At 39.7% G+C, this 19,696-nt stretch overlaps 2 protein-coding genes across 2 annotated transcripts in view; both read left to right on the forward strand.

Annotated features, from left to right (window-relative positions):
• The window catches only part of LOC132202520 (semaphorin-5B), a 33,771-nt gene extending 15,788 nt beyond the window's left edge, over window positions 1-17,983 (forward strand). The window contains exons 3-12 of the mRNA XM_059629476.1: window positions 2,880-2,979; window positions 12,289-12,496; window positions 12,779-13,081; window positions 13,860-14,059; window positions 14,484-14,653; window positions 14,716-15,014; window positions 15,158-15,732; window positions 15,820-16,052; window positions 16,249-16,548; window positions 16,604-17,983. Coding sequence (XP_059485459.1) covers window positions 2,880-2,979; window positions 12,289-12,496; window positions 12,779-13,081; window positions 13,860-14,059; window positions 14,484-14,653; window positions 14,716-15,014; window positions 15,158-15,732; window positions 15,820-16,052; window positions 16,249-16,548; window positions 16,604-17,187 — 2,972 coding nt within the window. The 3' untranslated portion in view covers window positions 17,188-17,983. The remainder of the gene's footprint in view (window positions 1-2,879; window positions 2,980-12,288; window positions 12,497-12,778; window positions 13,082-13,859; window positions 14,060-14,483; window positions 14,654-14,715; window positions 15,015-15,157; window positions 15,733-15,819; window positions 16,053-16,248; window positions 16,549-16,603) is intronic.
• Window positions 17,984-18,741: 758 nt separating this feature from the next.
• Window positions 18,742-19,673, forward strand: LOC132202864 (large ribosomal subunit protein mL43). The gene is made up of 3 exons (XM_059630139.1): window positions 18,742-19,006; window positions 19,060-19,166; window positions 19,222-19,673. The coding sequence occupies exons 1-3, from the start codon at window positions 18,870-18,872 to the stop codon at window positions 19,542-19,544; spliced, it is 567 nt and encodes a 188-aa protein (XP_059486122.1). The 5' UTR covers window positions 18,742-18,869; the 3' UTR covers window positions 19,545-19,673.
• Window positions 19,674-19,696: the final 23 nt, after the last annotated feature.

The raw sequence follows: 19,696 nt of genomic DNA on the forward strand, positions 1-19,696 counted from the left end.
TTGATCTAATGGAGGATCAACGGCGTTTGACTGGCCCGTGAGGCAAGACGAGTGGGTTTCGCGGCGCACACTCCGCAGCATAAATTATAATTTATGGGTGTTTACAAAATCAGAATTAATGTCGCGCCTAGGCGATCGCGTTTACTTCTCACGTCGCACATTATAAGATTCTGCGCGTACTGCTTTTTTACGAGTTTAGACTTATATGCAAAGTCAATACGGTGCCTAATATTTCAGCCCGATTGTATGGCAGAGTTGTAAATTTTCGGCAAATGGGTGGATCGCATTTGCTCGACTACCATAAATTTTCAGTTGGTCTTTTGAGGGATTGAAGAGGGATATAAAAATAAATACGACAATAAATAACAAAAAATAATATAAAAATAATAAAATAATTTTAAGTTTATTGCTTTTCGAAATTCGAACATAAATTTTCTTTAATTGAACGTTGCAAGTGTGAAAGTGTGAGAAAATCAAAAGTCATGATAATTCCAAATTTCCAAATTGAGTGCTTTCAGCTGGCGTTAAAAGGTTTGATCTTTCTTATGTGGGATTATTCATAATTTTGTATGCTAATAGCCGCGAGTGAGTGAGTTAATGTTTGGTTTGAGCAACAATATAACGCAGATTAGAGTTATGGTGAGGCCTGTGCTGAAAACTTTCCTCTTAATTTGCGTCTGCCTCTCTTGTTGGGCGATAGTGCACGCCCGGCATGGCTCGCGCAAATCCAGATTGATGTCTTGCACTTTCACAGGCCGTAAAGTTTGTTTGGTCATTTGCCCTGCAGTGCCACAACACACGTAAGTGGCTATTCATTAAAATATCACCGCGCGCCTCTGGTGCCAATTACACGCCAATCAATAATCTAATAACGCCGAGCGTGGTGATAATTGCGCCGCCAATCTTTTTTCCTCTCCGACACTATATGTTGTTGCTCAAGAGAAGTGTCGAAGGAAATTCAGAGGTAATGTCGAGCGATAGGTAATTAATTAATAAAAGTGACCGGCTCTTTTACATATGAACTAAAAATGTGGGTCATTATGCTAATGATTTTGATTGAACATCGAGATGCAAATCCAAGTTGCACCGACGAGGCGTCAGCAGAAGTGAGCAAAGTAAACATCAGATTGACGCAATTAGCACAAGAGGTGGAAAAAATTCAGAGAAATCACGGCTTCCTAAACGGGAGACAAATAAAGAAGAACAAAATATGTCAAGGGATTTTGTAGCATTAAATTTGAATTTTTTTTTTTTTTATAGAATAGACTCAAATTAACCTAGATTTAATTTCAAAAGAGTTCTAGATCACAGGAAAAAATCCTAATTGTCGGGTTTTTTCTAATCATTTACTCTTTTGGTTTTAACTTGTAACTTGATTAAAAGATTAATTAATTGATTGTGGATTTCAGAGATATTGGGCATAATTTTAAATTTTACTTAATCCTTTATTATTATTTTTGTAATAATTGAAATTTTTAATTTAATATCCTTCTATTTTTATAACATTCTTAATATTTCAATATTTGAAACTCCCATTATTGAATTGCTTTTAAAAATTTAAATTATATAAAATTTGTCGGGATTTTCATAATTTCAGTGATTTGGATTACCATTTTTCTCAATCTCGGCGGCATTTATGCAAAACAGTCTCTTGTCTGCCTCGTGCCAAAATTTATCTTGAGGAATGAAGATATAATACACATTCTCATAATCGCGATCCGAGATCTTCTCACGGCGAAAAAGCAGAGAGCCGGCGCGCGCGTCTCTTTCCTTTTTGTGTGTAGCATTTTTCGCCGCTCTCGATTTAAATAACTTCGCACTCGACTTTAAAACGCACACGTATAATATTTAAAGGCACAGGCGTGAGAGAGCCGAGGAGCAAAAAAGCCGGAGTCTCCACCCGACGCGCCGACCGCATCAGCGACCGGCCGCGGGAAAGTGGCCGCCCTGAACAACCCTTGGACCAAACGGGCGCCAAAGCGACACCAGGGGGTGCGTCTCGTCGAGAGGAAGCGGACGGTGTGAGGGTCAAAGGGGTGCGAAGGCCCCTTCGGACGCAAATCGCGACCGAAAGCGCCATGTGTGACCCACGATGTGTGGGCTCGAGAACACATTGAGAGTGGCGAGGTCACGATATGTAGGCTTTTCATACCGCGTGAAACAGGTCCATACAATAATAATAAAGCTGCGGAGAGTCGCAGCCTGCTGTTGCCACGTACAAAAGTTTATACCTCTGCAGCGGCCGATTGTGTTCGCAGCCGAATCAAAATTCAGCCAATTAAACACAAATTTTCCCCGGCGCGAGAATAAAAGAAAAGAGCGAGGCTCGCTTTCCACTTTGATGAGTCTTGTCATGCAGGACTCAAGAGATATGTTCTCATGAGAATTACAAAATAAAAATTGTAAATGTTTGTCAGATAATAAATGCAGTCGGATGCATTTTAGTTTTTAATGGATTCGTGTTGGGAAATCGCGGCAGGATTTTTTTAATAAAACGTCTTGTTAGGAGAAGAGGCAGAATTTGATTGCTGAAGTTGTGTAATTTATGGTATTTTAAAGGATTCACACTCTTGTTATTTATAATGAAAAACATCATAAAATAAAAATTCAGGCAAACGGATGATGCCGCTAATAATACATGTCAATTTTCACACCAAACAAACAGTTCCATTTTCTTGAATTAAAAAATCTTACTTTTTAATTAATCTCTATTGAACATAAATATCAAAAGCACCCTTGATTATTCATATTTTCCTGGAAAAAATAATTCAAATTTGCTATTAAAATATAATTTACCATTAATATTCATTAACAATCGTACGTTCTTGGCTAATTTAAAATATTAATTTTCCTAAAAATCGATTTCCTTGTCATTCCAGACCTGTTGGCTTCCGCGGACAGCTTTGACGAGCCAGGCGTGTCTTCGTACTCGGTGCTGCATTTTGATCTGGCCAGGAATCAACTGCTGGTGGGAGCCAGGTAAGATTATTTTCGTTTCGCAACACCTCCTTAATTAGCACCGGGTGATAAGCAGAAATCGGTAGGCGATTTAATCGCCTAATATACAAGGCGTCGTCAATCAAATGACAGTTCGAAACGCCTCTCCAGCGATGCGTGGTTAAATAAAACTCCACTTTGGCTCAAATTCGCAGATTTTTTTCAACCAGTCAACTGAGACCGCTCACGTTTTCCCGTAATTAATATTTTGCGGCTCGCGTGTTGATGAGAAAGAAGGATTTTTTATTAGCAAAATGCGGCTTGCAGAACTGAAAAATAAACAGCGAACAGTTTTTTTTCTGCTGTGGTTTCCTCCAGTGCGAGAAAATATAAATGCAGACTCTTCACGATAAGCTCCTGTTCAAGTTGAAATTGAATACCGAAATGTTTATCGCTTGCCAGTGACAATTAGCGTGATATTTCAGCTGGACTGTGTGTTTTCCTTGAGCCAAAATCTCTGGCGACCGCAAATATCCCGAGAGATTGAGAAAAACTTGAAATGATTTCTTTTTGAATGCAAAAACCGCAACAACCGCTAATGAATTATATAAATATCACGTGCATAATAAAGAGGAGGTCACTCTGGTGGATGATTTTATTATGCATATTGTTTGCGCCGCAGAACAACCTTTGCCACTTGATACCTCCTCGAATTCGAGTCGCGTATATATAAAAAAAAAAAAACGTCGTGCGCGAATTTACGGCGCCCTGCAATGTTATGTAGTGGTTCTTCCCTTTCTCGGCCGATTTGGCGAAAAACTTTTTTTTGTCCGCCTCACTTAAAGGTCGTCTTCAACGTAGGAGGACCGCATGAGAGAAGACGACGGACACATTTTCCGCGAATAAAAAATTGCCGGCCGTGATGCCGAATGGGCAGATCTTCTTTGGCCCCAACAGGTTATTATAACTCGTGTAGTAACCTTGGCTGCATTGGTGGATTGGCGCCCGACGCCCTTTCCACGCCGGCCTACTACACCACACGGCGTGTCTAGGGACGCAGGTAGCCTCGCACCAGGCAAAAACGCGTCCTCCTCTCGCCAAACCGCAAAATTTCCCCTTTTCCACTCGAAATTCCCTTCAAATTTTTAAGCAACTTTAATTTCTTTCTCTACACGAGATCAATCAACAATTCTAAATTAACGTCCTAATAAAAATGATTAAAAACTGAATTTGGCAAGAAAATTTAAAATTGAAATTATATTTGAAAATCATAATTTCTTACTCAAAACAGCACATTAGAAAATTATTAACTCAAAACTAAATGCAGAACCGACTTACAATGATTAATAATATTTTATTATTATTAGAGATTAATTAAAAAGTAATATTTCTTTGAATTAAAGAAAATGGAACTGTTTGTTTGGTGTGAAAATTTACATATTATTAGCAGCATCATCCGTTTGCCTGAATTTTTATTTTATGATGTTTTTCATAAGAAATAACAATTAATATTTTATTATTATTTAATTATTTTTTATGTTTTAAGAAATTCTTTCTCACATTCAGTAATATTCTCAATAATGTTTAATGAAGAAAAATAAATTAATTTAAACAGATTTTTTTTTTAATAGTTTTATTTTTCACAGGTTCTACGTTTTCCCTCTTAAAATGCGATTCAGATTATAATCTATGGCATGGAACCTTCTGTAAAATGATAGGGAATAGCTTTGGTGTAAAAGCAAGATAAAATCGCAGACCCGCATTATTTTATTTTCAAGGGGTTATATCCGTTCCGCAGACTGCCAAAACACGCACGGTCGTAAAACCTGACAATGAGGAGCCGCATCATCTCAAGCCGTTAGCAGCGACAATTATTGCATGTTAATCATTCTGAATATAAAGGGACGCCCTACGGACTGATGGGCAAAATCTCAAATTAGCATTCGGCCGCTGATTTCTATGGTGTGGGATGCTGTACGAAAATTGATTTTTATTTTATATTCTTATAAACCCACATTTTTTTGTCTATTTTATAAACGTATAAATCACTCTCGAGATGCAACAAAACGACATTAAATGAACGATTCCTCTTCTTGAACAGGAAACTACGAGTTTTGAATAATCAACAGGCTGAGGGGCGTTTTTCCTATTACCATAGGTGGAAATTTATGAGCACAACAAAAAATAAACAACTTCACAGCAGAGTCACAATCGGAAAACTAATTGCTAATTAATTAATCAGCTCGCGATTCAGTGTGGATGTTTCGGGAAATCCGAGCAGCAACAATGTGTCTCTGAAACGCTTCGTGCATGTCTCCGTTCAGCGTCATTCGTTTGCCGGAGAGCGAATCGCGCAGAGAGCATGCATCAGATAAGGCACGACTTCATTCAATAGAAACTAATTGAATGGCGAAGAGAGAGAAAATGCATCAGTTGCGCCGGTAGGCCGCCGTGAATTATCATTAAAGTAGATTTGAATTGTGAGCGGAGCAGGAGTTTCTTGTAAATAATGCTCTCGTTGCGCCACGTGATCTCTGATAATTGGTTCAATTGCACAATTAACAATGTGATTATGCGTTTGGAATAAAAACTAAGTAGCTACATAATAAAATGCATTAAGTGAATGGCATGCAAGAACGTGGGAAAAACTTTGCATATAATTTAAATGAATTTCAAAATTAAAATTTTATTCTATAATTTAAATATGCCAATAAATCTGTATTATTTTCAATTTAACTGTTTGATTTGTTTACAAAATCAGTTATTAACTTTCTATTTTACTTCAAAATAAAGAAATAAAAAATTATTTAACTTTATCTAACAATAAGAATCTTTGAATGTTACAAAGTTTCATCAAAATTAAATCAATATAAGAATAGAAACAAATAGATCATTGGTGCGAGAACGGAATGTAATAATTCCGCTGTGTAATTAGAGGTTGGACGCGGCGAAATTATTTATCACGTCGAGATCAGCGGGCGCCAATCGAGCTGCTCCGTAACAACGGAGAGTCGCTCGCGTTACCTGTGTTCTTAACCTTATCCTGCTGCGAAGGAATCGGGTTTTTAAATCAACCAGGCAAATAAAAAGGGCGCGTTCGTATTTTCTCTTTGCTCGGCTGCCGCTTTAATGCGCCGCGCGCGCAGACTCGGCTGTCGCTCGCGTGCCAAATGTTTCTTAGATTATTAATTACACCACCACGTGTGAGCAGAAATGCCGAGATTTTTCTCACGTGCACTTTCCGCTTTGAAAAATTGCATTTCGTCTAATTCCAAATTAATACTTCATATGCTGAAAAAAATTTATGATTCAATCCAATATGTTTGTATTAAATATTTGGCAAATTGAGCAATGAACGTCCGTGTATTAATTACACGCACTTTATTCAAACATTGCTCATCGCTGGCAGACATAAAAATCAGCCAATTATAATATTACCCGCGCATACAATATTAATTATAATTTTATAGCGCGCCGAGACCGGTCGTAGTCTCGAAGGATCGGTCAGCAGCTGACCAAATAGCTTAATTAGCGGCTTTTGATGGGGCAACGTGCAATTAAACGCGTTCCCTGTTGCGCAGTCCGCCAAGGGTGTTTAATCTGCAGCAACGGTTTCGCTCAACGGGGTCAGCAACGAGGTTTTACATTATTGACACTGATTTGCCGCAGCGTCCCACACAATATAGGTGGCCGATAAATTATATGCGCAACCTCCAAGTTCAAACTCAATTGCTGAATAATTTATTTATTAATTAATTTTATAGATTTAAGAAAGTTACTCTTGTAATTCAGGTTAGTCTGATCAAATAATTAATTAAAGTTAGCAATAATAATAACTTTTTATAATAAAATTTTGCGCACATTTGAAGTTGGATTTTTTTAAATCAATTTCTGACTCAAAATTGAATCTCAAATGCTGAATGGTATATTAGTTAATTAATTGAATTGCACACATTAAATTCAGTTCTTTAAATCAAGCTACTCTGATCAGAAAATTAATTACAGCCAGCAGGAATAATTATATATTTTTCTCAAATTGTTAATTATATTTTTGCAGCAATTATTTGTTTATTCGATTTAATTAATTTCTGACCTATGACCGTGCAAGCGCAAAAGCCCAACTCTTTTTGGAAAAGATTAATCTGCGTCATGACGGGTGTGCGTATAAATCTTTGTGAAATATTCGATTATGTCAGAAATTACCGATCGGGCAAACAAACCTCGTATCTTAGAAAGTTAATTAAATATCGCTTTATCAAGAACGGGGGAGATACAAACATGCATGCCAAGTGACCTTTTTCGCCTCCGCCATTGCTCTTTCGTCTTGTGCAACGTCGAACATACAAAATGTATATTTGATCAAATGAGCGTTAAAATGCACGTTGGCCGTTTTGTAAATAAACTGAGCGCGCGCCGAGCGATTGCAAAACGTTAATTATAAGATCGGGCGATAAGCAAAAAATAATAATGAATGATGCGAAAGGTTGAGAGAGCGAATGCCACGGTGTGATGTTAATTTATTTTGTGCGTCATTTTTCACTCGTGATTATCTCAAATTTCATTAGCTCCCCTCGCCGCGGATAGGTTTCTAATTTACGATTTTTTAATGCTGCCGTGCACGAATTTTCTCTCGCGCCGAATTCCAGCTCTGATGCATAACAATGTTAATGCGAGCAGAGCGACCAACAAACCGCAGGGATTAGATCAAGTGTGGCGAGAGCGAGTCGAGGTGTCGATCGTGCTCGTGCAACGGAGTTTATAAAAAAACAAGAAGCATCTGAGACGATAATTCATCTCGACAGCGAAATGGAATTTCGCAATATTTTTTGCCAATTCTGACAAAGGAATCTAACATTTTTTGTGATGAGACAAAGCAAAAGATCTTTTTGATAACTTCATATAAGGTGAAGAAGTCGAGAAATAAAAAATGGAGGAATTTCCGCAAAATTTTCCTCGCTTTTAGGGCTGATTTATCGGTTTAATTACGACGCGCTTGGTCGTAAAAGTTCTGGATTTATGGATTTTTCTATGGCAAACACAAACAGTCCGTCGACTCGTTAAACGTCTCGTTTCCAAGCTGTAAATCTTTAATTATGGAAGACAACAAGGCACATCTTCTTTTATCGCGTCGGAAAATCTGAAATCGCCTCTCATAATATTCTAATATCCGAGAATTAGCCGCAGATCAAAATCTGAGCGTCGGAATGCGGCCGGGGGCGACAAATTCAATTCTGCTCCGGCGGGTCAAGAGGCTGGGTGTTGATTTTGGCCGGTCTCTGGAAGCGATAGCGGTGCTTTTCACCCGCGAGACAATGTTTCATTAGAAAGCAATAACACACTATAAATAACGAGTTACATCTTTTTGTTGGCCGCGCGCGTTCGAAGAATAAAACGGCGCGCGGCTTTCTCTCCCGCGCCGAGGCACCCAACTTAATTTACATGTCCAGCAGACTCGCGCATATGCATTTTATTTATTCTCGTCCGGCAGCAGAGAGCTCTCGACACACCGGTGTGTTATTTGCTTAGGCCTCTCGACACAGACGAAGAATCCTTAAGTCAACTGCTGTGCACTTGAAGGACGATAGGTGCATGCCACAGGTTGCTTGACCGCGACAGAGGTCTTTCCCTTCAAGCTTCAAGAGCCAGAGAAATTAGAGAAAAATTTAAGATTTATAAATGTAAATGTTTCAATATAGGGAGGTATGAATATAATAATTTATTTAAACCAGCAAGTCATTGAGCAGCAATCGCAAAATTAATCCTTTCGTTAATTCGCATCTGGCTTTATTTATAAATAATTTAACTAAAAAATTTAAAAGAAATTTATTATATTTAAGTTTAATTATATTGAAAAATACATTAATAATAATAAATAAAGGTCAAAAATTAAAATTATTAATTTAATAACAAATTATATCTGGTAAAAATATTTTTTTTCCCACATATATAAGGATTTTATTTTTAAAAATTTTGTTTTTGTGCATTAACTTTACTTGCTTTTAAGATTTCCCTACAAACTACGTAGTTCCATTATTTAATTTTTACGCTTTTTTTAACAGAACAGAAATTTTATACTTTCTTAGGCGTTTGTTTGTTTTGGTAATCAAAACGTGAATGTGGAGGAAACGTTTTTGATGCGCGCACACCAGGCTGTTAATTCAATTTGCAAGTTTCCTTTGTGCGGAATCAATTTGGAGGGCAGTGGCCCAAAAACGAGCCGACACTTCACTCAACAATGGGCACGAGGGTGTTGATATGGGCGGAATAATCGCGTTGGTGCGCTGTGAAGTAAAACTCTCTCGGCTCAACACCGAGCGCGTCATTATTTTAATGACAACAAATCGCGACCACTTCTGCGAATTTCATAAATAGTAAAATAAAACGTTTCTTTTGAGCTCTGCAACACCTGACTCGAGTGAACAAATTTGCTATAGTTTTTTATAGTTTTGCACGTGCTCGACGTGCCAGTCGGAGAAACTCGACTGATTGCGCCAAAGAAGTTTATCGATCGGCCAAAAAAAAAAAAAATCGGCACATTAGCGTCGGAACGAGGCCTAATTGAGGCATATTATTTGTTTACGATGTCGCAAAATTAATTTGGTATCAAGGCGAGTTTAGCGGTGGAAAGGTGAAAGCCGTCTTTGGTCCGGAGCCAAACGCATATAATAAATAAATAAAGCAGACCGACCACATTTGCGCGATCTCTCGTTTAGCTCCGCGCGCGTGAATATAAAAAGTCTGATAATTTTATTTGCTCGGCGCGCCGCGCGACACTGTCAGTGTAATATGGGTCGAGAGCAAATCGGCCGCTCATTTGCATGCACGCGAGTCGGCGGTGTGTCAATCCGCGTCTTTATTGGGCACTTTAACGGGCGGATATGTTTATCTGCGCGCGCGGCCAACGGCTTGGCCCATAAATCTCCATTTGGCCAGCGCTGCAAATCTCGTCCGCGCCTTTTCTCATTACGGCGCCCTTGCATCACTTGACCAGTGAGTCGACTGCTCCTGCGTAAAAAGGCTAATTTATCTCTCGGCACGATCAAGTTCAATCGGGATTCAACAATTGCGAAATTGCAGACGATTGTACGGGATGGAAAAATGCTCGATTTATTTCAGAGCTGCGATTCTTCTCATTTTGTTTCAATTTATTATGTTTTCTAACTTGATTTATGAAGAATAGAACTTGTAGAATTTTATGATTTCCTTTCACAAGGCAAAAATATGTCGTACGATTGAAATTAACAGATTAACATTGAAATAATTTAATATTTTTCTTTTTTATAAAATATAAAAATTAGATTTTACAAAAAATATTTATCAATGTCGAAGAAATGAACTTTTTTGTTCTAAAATAAATCTTCGAAATCTATTTACACATCCAATCATTTCATAATTTTAATGCTACAAATTTGTCACTATCTGCTCTCGTTGACCTGCTCCTTTGCATTTTTCAAATTATTGACCAAGACGACTGAAGAGAAGCCATAAAATTATAATGCGCAATTACTTCTCGTTGCCCACGTGCAAAATTTCTTGTTTCTGGTCGTAACTCAACGTGTGCACACAGGTTGTTTCCCTTGCCGGCCGAAGCAGAAAGATTTTTCTCGCAGATCCATCTTTTCGCCGAAAGAGGCGCGGGGTGAAGTGACGCGCCTCATAAAAGTGTCAGTACCTCGAAATCGTATTATTTACCACCGTTTTATATATTCTCGGGTGAAAACGAATATTTATGCAGCAGCAACACCTTTCCTCTCTCTCTCTGCTGGCACCAGTTGGCTTGGCGCTGGAAATTATATGCAGCTTTGCAGCAAGGTTGATAAATAAACGCCTTCGCGAAATCGCAGACTGGAAAATAATGACCGGCACATGCTAATTTAAAGCAACTGCGTTTTATTTCCAGCCTGTTTCTACGATTATTATGTAGAGAAGAGAGGCGTTAGCGGCCGGCGCTTGAAACCAGATTTATATATTCGAAATCTGCATCCACTTGCACCAGCGATGGCAATAATTGTCAAACCCATGCAATGAAGCAGAACTGCAAAAGTGCATTGACCAGCTGTCGTCTCTCTCGGTGGAAGTGAAAGAAAAAAAAAGCAGCAGACAAAAGACTAAAGCGAGATTTCAGCAGCCGATATCGAGCAGACTGGCAGCGAGACACGCGTGAATGGCATTTCAATAAATTTATTAATGCTCGTGTGTGCATCAAGATCGGCGGCCGGTCGGCTTGCGGGAAATAAAAAAAAGTGGAATAAATAAAGAAAGAAAGCTGCTGTCCTTTTTGCGGCCCCTCTCGTGCCCAATTACGAGGGTACAATCGGAGGAGATGCCACTGCCCCCCGAGGGATTTCTTGTGCAATCCGCAATTACCGAACAATAACTCAGAGTGACACGTGGGTGCTGTGTGAGCTGCAGCGGACCCAACTGATTCGCGCGTAGGACGGTGGAAAATTAAAATTGCTCTGCAGCTCAAGTGCACGAGTACATCAGGCCGACACGCCTCGTAATAGCTTTTTAACGTGCTCGGCCAATATTATTGCACGCGTAATGCCACGTTATCAGCTAATGGAGCGAGCAATAAATAATAATGCAACTCGCTCGGTGACATTTCACGCAAACATTTTATATTAATATCAACGTTGAGGATAAATATTTGAATGCGACATGGTAGAGCGTAATATAATTTAAAAATTAGCTAGCAATTTAATGGCCATTTTTATGTAGAATGATAAAAAGTAAGCTACATTGGAGTGCAAAAGTTCATTAATTTGCTAGCTTTAATCAAATGTAAATTAATTTATATATTATTGATTAAGTGTGTATTTATCATTTTGTAATTAACCTTTTTTAAATTTTTACCAATATATTTAATTTCAAATTTATAATAATTATTTTTATCTCTATTAAATAAAACCATTTTATTATTTTAATACGTTATTAATTACATATTATATTTTGTAAATTTACATATTTTAAATTTTTATTTTAAATATTACCATTCCTTTTTTGTTATACAATGAAGCTTACTTATATATAAAAATGACACTCATTTTTTTGTTGCTTGCAATTATCCTATATTTTGCGTTATTTAAAACATCATTCGTGCTAGAAACGAAATGTCAGTCGCAATGTTATGCAGCAACGAGAGTACATATTTATGCGAACCCATTTAACTCATGTAAATTTTTTCTTCTCAAGGCACCATTCGTTGGGTCACCTTGCCCCGAAAAGTGACCATCTGTTTTGAAAATAGTCGAACAAAAACAACGAGCATGTGTGCAATTGTTGCTTTCACTCACTCTCGATTTATGCTTTGAATGAAATGCTAATGATGCGTGATTTTCTTTCCCACAGGGACTCGTTGTTTCGGTTGTCGCTGCGCGGCCTCTCGTCGCTGGAGCGCGCCAGGTGGGAGGCGCCCGTCGAGAAGACGATCCTGTGCCAGGACAAGGGTCAGCGGGAGCAGGACTGCCACAACTTTGTCAAGGTCCTGCAGGTCAGCGGCAAGAAGGTCTTCACCTGCGGCACCAACGCGTACTCGCCGCTCTGCTCCTGGCGGGAGGTTAGATTTTTTCTCAGAATTTTTATTTTAAAAAAAAAATCTTTCAAAAGCGATTTGAATTCAATTTAAAATTTGTTTAACGATCGCCGTTGCGCAATGAGCTTGTTGCGGCATGATTTATGGCGCTTTTAATGGCAAAGTAGGTTACAGAGTAATGCGTCTGCAATTTATTTTTATTCGAATAAATGAATTCTTAATTCGGAGTGAGAAAAATGAATTTGAATATTTCAAGCACGTCTCTCTACAGGCCAATTCTCATTTGTTTTCATTTCGTCTCGTCAGGTGGACAATTTGAACAAAGTTTTGGAAACGGTGTCCGGCACTGCCCGGTGTCCGCACTCGCCGAATGCCAACAGCACCGCTCTGATGACCAGAGACGGTCGCTTTTTCGCCGCCACGACGACCGATTTTTCCGGCGCCGATCCTGTCATCTCCAGGAGCATGGGTGGCATCGAAACTTTGCGCACCAGTCAGTACAACAGCATGTGGCTCAGCGAGCCGGACTTTGTGGGAGCCTTCGAGAACGACGAGTTTGTCTACTTCCTTTTCAGGGAAAGCGCCGTGGAATACATCAACTGCGGAAAGGTCAGTTTTAACTTTTTCAAACAACGGATAAGAACAATTATAATTACAAAAGTAGAATATCAACAGATTCATGAGTAAATTAGTTGCAAAGTGAATTGATTTTCCAGAAGAATAAGACAATCTATACCTAAATCAGCAAATACATGATAAAAAGATTAGATACTTCAAAAATTATGAACTAAAACTTTGGAGAATTAAAAGTTTAAATTTTAACAATAAAATAATCATTATTTAAACTTATTAAAAAATAATTTAAAAAATCTCAATTTTAAAATACTTTGTTTGAAGAAGTTGACACTCGAGGAGATGATCATGGAAATGAAGATTCGGGCTTTTCCTCGTTGCAAAAAAAATTGTTTTTATTCAAAAACAAACGGCTCTACCAGTTTCGGTCACGGTCTGCGACCCTATGTGGTTTTTTCAATTTTGCTGATTTTTTGTATTTTTTCTTGCTCATGAAATAGGGTCGCAGACCGTGACCGAAACTGGTAGAGCCGTTTGTTTTTGAATAAAAAAAATTTTTTTGCAACGAGGAAAAGCCCGAATCTTCATTTCCATTTAAAATACTTCTTTATTATTAAGGTATAATTAAATTGATTGATTATTTTATTTCGTATTTCTTATTTGGTTTTTTAAATTAGTTACGTAAATTCAAAAATTATCTTTTCAAAACTGGTCCGTTTCATTCGTAATGACTAATGTTAGTCTTGCACAAATTGACAGTTATTAATCTTTTATACGCTTTTTTAAACATACAATTCTTCAAATATGTGTGCAGATTATTTACTCTCGTGTGGCCCGCGTTTGCAAAAACGACACCGGTGGCCAACTGATGCTGAAAGACAACTGGACAACCTTCCTGAAGGCGCGCCTCAACTGTTCGGTGCCCGGCCAGTACCCCTTCTACTACAACGAGATCCAGGGCTTCAGCTACGATGAGCCGCAAGGGCTCGTCTACGCCACTTTCACCACGCCACAGTGAGTACTTAGCATTTTGCTAATGCAAACAGGTGGCCGGTCGGCAGCCCGTCTCACATTCCATATTCGGCAGTCCAATTACACACAAATGCGCGCGGCTCTTTGTGCTCGGCCGTTCGCGCAAACCATTTTGCGCTCTTGCCTTATTTGAAAATTTTACACCGTAAGCTTGATGCAACAACGCGTTTTTTTTTTTTAATCAGCCCGCGCTAATTTTCTCCTCCATTGGCCAATTGTCTGAGACAAAATTTGAAAGCTTTCTTTTGATGCGGTGACAGTTTGGAGTGTACTTGGATGACTCGGGGCAAAGTCACCGTGAAAAATTGCTGTCAGTCCGAAAGATAGAGCGAAACTATTTTATCGCAGATCGATCTAACTGGCTCCGGGCGCAGTTCATATGTTAATTAAAATTCGGAATTTTCAGGAATAGCATTGCTGGTTCGGCCATCTGTGCGTTCAACATGACCGCGATCAACACGGCCTTCAACGGGGCCTACAAGCACCAGGCCCACCCAGGAGCGTCTTGGGAAAGGCACAGCCCGGCCCACAGCTCGCATGGCAAGTGTCCAACGCCAGGAGGTGGACTTCCTCGAGGTAATTGTCAAAATTTTACAACCGCGGTCTATAAAATATTAATATACGCGCCATAATTTCAGGCCTGGTCGACTCAAGCAAGTACCAAATGATGGACGAAGCCGTCAAACCCCTCACTTTGCAGCCACTGCACATTTCCCAACCCCTGGAGCGACTCACTCGAATCGCCACTTTCACCGTTGACACAAAACTGCACAGGGCAGTGACTGTCATGTTCGTCGCCACCAGCGACGGGAAGATCAAGAAACTGGGCGTTTTGCCTCGAACAATGAGCACCTGCGTGTTGGAAGTGTGGGAACCGTTTTCGCCCAAAGTCAGAGGCTCTGCCAAAATCATGGATCTGAGATATCTTAAAGATACCGTAAGTTGTTTAAATATAATTATGTTTTTATGAATTTAAAAGTAATATAATTAAAGGAAATAATGGAGATTTTTTTTCGATGAATCCCAATTTTCAAGAAAAGAGTTTTCTAAATATCTAACTTTATTCATAAATATTTTCAGGACTCTCTTTACGTGGCCTCGACGGAAGGAGTCCTCAGGGTGCCTGTGCAGCACTGCGCCAGGTTCCCCTCGCGCCAAGCCTGCCTGAACGCCCAAGACCCTCACTGCGGGTGGAACGAACTGAAGCTCTCCTGCACGCCTCCGCCAAACAAGGACCCTCTTGCTCTACACTGGGAGCAGAGCGTGACCAGGTGTCCGGTGCTGACTGACCCTGTAGATGGCTCGTGGGGCAGCTGGTCTGCCTGGTCGAGCTGCGCCTACAAACAGGGCAGCGGCGACCAGTGCCTGTGCAGAATGAGGCAGTGCAACAATCCTGCGCCGCAACACGGAGGAAAGAATTGCGAGGCGGGGCCAAGCATCGAAGTGACAAACTGCACGCAACACGGCGGCTGGACGGCGTGGTCTCAGTGGTCGGCCTGCTCACAGACCTGTGGGGTGGCCGTCAAGTCGAGACGCAGGACCTGTGGCAACCCGGCACCTGCCTTCGGAGGCAGAGTTTGCGTCGGACAAGACCACAGTGAAATTTATTGCTCTGCCAATCCTCCATGCCCAGCAAAGCAAGGACCTCCTCCAAGGTAAGATTTAATTTTATTTAAACAAATTTAAACAATTTAGTTCCTTTAAATAATTAAAAATTAATTTTGTGATTAATTCTGTTTTAGGGATGGGCACTGGTCGGAATGGGGCGCTTGGTCCACCTGCAGTGCAGCAGGTTGCGGGACAGGACTTCGAACTCGAAGGCGCAAATGCGACTCTCCAAGCCCACAGAATGGAGGTCAAGAGTGCCCTGGTTGCGCCGAACAGAGTGAATTGTGTAGCGGTGGCGAAAACTGCCCCGAAGTTCGGAAACTCTCCCCCTGGACACCTTGGCTGGCAATTTCAGCAAACGCATCAGGTAATTTTTGTAGTCAAGAGTTTAAACATTATTATTTTAAAACCATATCATAAGTTTATAACATGATGTTGGTAATGTTTGCTTTTTAGCTTTATGATAAGATTAAGGAATTAGCTCGGCGGTCATATTTACCAATTCAGATAATAAATGTAAAAAATTGTAAACTTTTAATCTTATTATATATTTGTGTAAACAGGTGGCCCTGTGAAGGAACGTCGATACAGGTTCCAGTGCCGCGCACCTGCAACTGATCCCAATCTGGTCAAACTCACTCAGGCCAAGGAGGAGGAAAGAAGCTGTATTGGATCTTCGTGCTCCAAACCTGGCACACCTTCAGGTGTTTCTCACGGTCAATGGGGATGCTGGAGTGACTGGTCTCCGTGCTCAGTGACCTGCGGCCTGGGCATCAGGGTGAGGAGCAGACCTTGTCTCGGCGCCTCTTGCGATGGTCCTACGACGATGGAGGAAAGCTGTGAGGCTTCAGTCAGTTGCCACTGTAAGTTTTATAATTTAAAAATGATTTGAAAAAGTGAAAAATGTTCAAATTTTAGCCCTGGCTGGCTGGCAGCCTTGGACTGAGTGGTCCCTTTGCAACGAAGATGGCGAGCAGTACAGAAAACGGTCATGTCTGGCCTCGAAACCCGGCCCACAGCTTTGTGTCGGCCCCAACAAGCAGACAAGGATGTGCGTCGCAGTGCATTTGGAGAACGAACTGAACATCATCCCTGACTCCAGTGCTGCCCACGTCGCCTCTCACCCTCGAGAGCATGATTCAGTAGGGGTGGTGCTGGGTGCAAGTACGGCCGCCTTTCTGGCCGGTCTTATATCGGCCACGGCGGCCGTGGCCACAATTGTGATTTTGAAGCGGCGGCAGCGGATGAAGAGGAGCCCTGGCAGGGTCCCCGGCAGCCCGCACTACATCCCAGCCAGACAAAACCCGTACGTGTCTGTACCGATGCAAAGAGGGGTGGCCGACGGGAAAAATGCTCTTCTGGACAACGAGGACAACACAACGCCCAAAATCTTCAGTCCAGTCAAACCAGCCGAGTACGAGACTGCCACAATCAAGAGGAACTCGCATAGTTTGGCAAATGGTCACAACCTGAGGGCGGATCTCGACGATCACTTCTTCTAAACGCCCAAGTGTTCAGCATCTTTTGGACTCCTAAATTTGAGCCCAGCAAGTGCCTTTTTTATATAAATGAACAATTTAAGTGCCTTTGATAGTGCCCTTATTGTTGTGCGAAAAACCAAATTATGGGTGCACATCTGTATTAAGTGACGAAACAAAAAGTTGAGGAAATTTCAAGAGAAGCCCGAATTCTCTCTCTGATTGTGATTGACTTATCGAAGATACATGGCATCGACTTCACACTTGTGCCATAGTGCTAAAAAGACTGCAATTTATTATCTCTACGTTGATATATATTTTTGGTTGCAATATTTTTTTCTGATGTATCAAACCCACCTCTCTTTGTTCTGAAAGTTCGAAATGTACTTTTTTTTTAAACTGAACGATATAACTCGCACTCTTTGCGTGCCTTGTGATATAATTAATTTTTTAACACTGCTAAACTGACCATTTTTGACATGCCATTTTTATTTCAAAACAAACATATTTTCTCACTACAGTCCATATCACCTAAGTTTTCAATAAATCCGTTCAAAATTATCATTTCCATCCTGCTATTAACCAAAAATAATAAAATACAACATTAATTATTTTTGCTTGACGCAATTTTGCAGATTTATTTTCTTATGGAATTTTGTATAAAATACATTTTAATACTGACGAGTGGGATGAATGAATGTTGGCTAGTATTTGCGCATTGCATTTGTAATGATTGAGCAAGAGATTTGTTTAAATGCTGAAATTAAATGGATTTGAAGATGGAGAAACTGATGAAATAAAATTATGTTTAATACAAATACTCAAGACGTATAATTAATTTTCTCAAACTTTCTCTTCGACTTTTTATTAAAATTTAGCATTATTTAAATTAATGTATGATAAGAATTTAATATTATAACAAAAATAAAAAAAAATTGATAGATTTTACTCAAATTGGCCAAAATATAACCTATCTTGATTTTCACATATGTTGTTAGGCTAGGTGAGAAAATACTCTCCGTAAAATTTCACTAGAAAATTTTCAGTACTTCTCTGGGAAATCAGATTTCCGAAGGAAAAAAAAAAAAAAAAAAAAAAAAAAAAAAAAAAAAAAGCGATAAGAAACAGAAAATATTGAATATCTTTGCTTCTATTTTGAAATTAAGTAAGTTCTCTTAGGTGCCGGACGTAAAATTTAACGCCCAACAACTTTTCTGTTGACAACTTTTGTGTAGGTCAAAGGTCAAGGTCACTAAATTTGCAAGAAGCTAATAAAGGGACCTTTGCAGTCAAAATTCACACAGACCAAATACGCATTAAGAGTAATGGGAGTCAGGAAGCTTCTCAAGAACTCCTCAGAAAGGCACTGGTTCAATATATCTGCAAAATATTTATTGACTTGGTACAAAAACTCGAAATTGATCTTTTCCTAGGACCACACGCAAGAAGCTAATAAAGGGACCTTTGCAGTCAAAATTCCATATTTTTAATTAAAAGTCACATTGTTTTCGCGCCAAATTTTAAAATTATAAGATTTCTTCAAGCATTCCAATTGGTTGGATGAACGATGAACTTCACCGCCACTAGCGCCACGAAATCTCCTGGCACGAAATTATTTTTGTTTTGATTTGCGATTTTGGGAAATTTTGGTGAAAACCAGTCGAGCTTTACAGTCGAAGACTTGCGACATTAGTTTTTTTAATATAATGTCGAATACTCATTTATTTTTGATCCCAGCAATCGTAAGCGCGCCTTTGAAAAACGGAGTTGGTCGATATGTTGGCCAGCTGCAGAGGGTCACACTAAAGTTCTGCAAAAACAGAGGAGACAGCAGAGGCGTTAGGTAAAGTTTCAGCATGAAAATAGTTGATTTGGCTAATATGTTGGTCATTCTAGGGATTTTATTGAAAGATATTTGGTTGACTACGCGAAGAACAACCCTGGAGTGGTGGTTTATGTCAAGCCAAGAAGACACCGGCCCCCGGTTTTGGTCTCCGAGTTTCGTAAGAAAATTTATTTTTTGAAAGATTTGCAAAAGATTTCCGTTTCTCCTTTTAGTGAATGGGGAGAGGCACGAGCTGAACTGCCGGGACTTTGATGGTTTCCAAGTGGGCCAGTTTCTCAACTTGTATACAAAAATTTGTGGCCGGCAGGAATCTCGTCTGACGAACAGCCTGTACACAAGCCATCCTTCCATTCAGGGTCCGTGGACACCTTGGACCAACAGAGACCCTGAGATGGCCGTTGCAGACCTTATGAATGATAAAAAGTGGAGGGAAAAGGCCAACTTGACTCCGACGGCCACCGATCTTGTCCTGGAAATGTTCAAGCAGCAGCAAATGGATAGCCAGCACCAACTTGAAGAAAAGGAGGCCCAGTAATAGTTCAGCCTGTTTCATATTTAGTTAGTCAGATAGACAAAGGTTTATCACAAGTGATTTCTCAAATGTATTGTTACATAAAGACTTTTTAATTGTGGATAATAAAATGAAATATCCTGAAAGAAAATACATTTTGTCGCTTTGAATTTACA

The sequence above is a fragment of the Neocloeon triangulifer genome, unplaced genomic scaffold (genome assembly GCF_031216515.1).
Source record: "Neocloeon triangulifer isolate White Clay Creek 2 clone unplaced genomic scaffold, ASM3121651v1 ptg000015l, whole genome shotgun sequence".
NCBI classification, from domain to species: Eukaryota; Metazoa; Arthropoda; class Insecta; order Ephemeroptera; family Baetidae; genus Neocloeon; species Neocloeon triangulifer.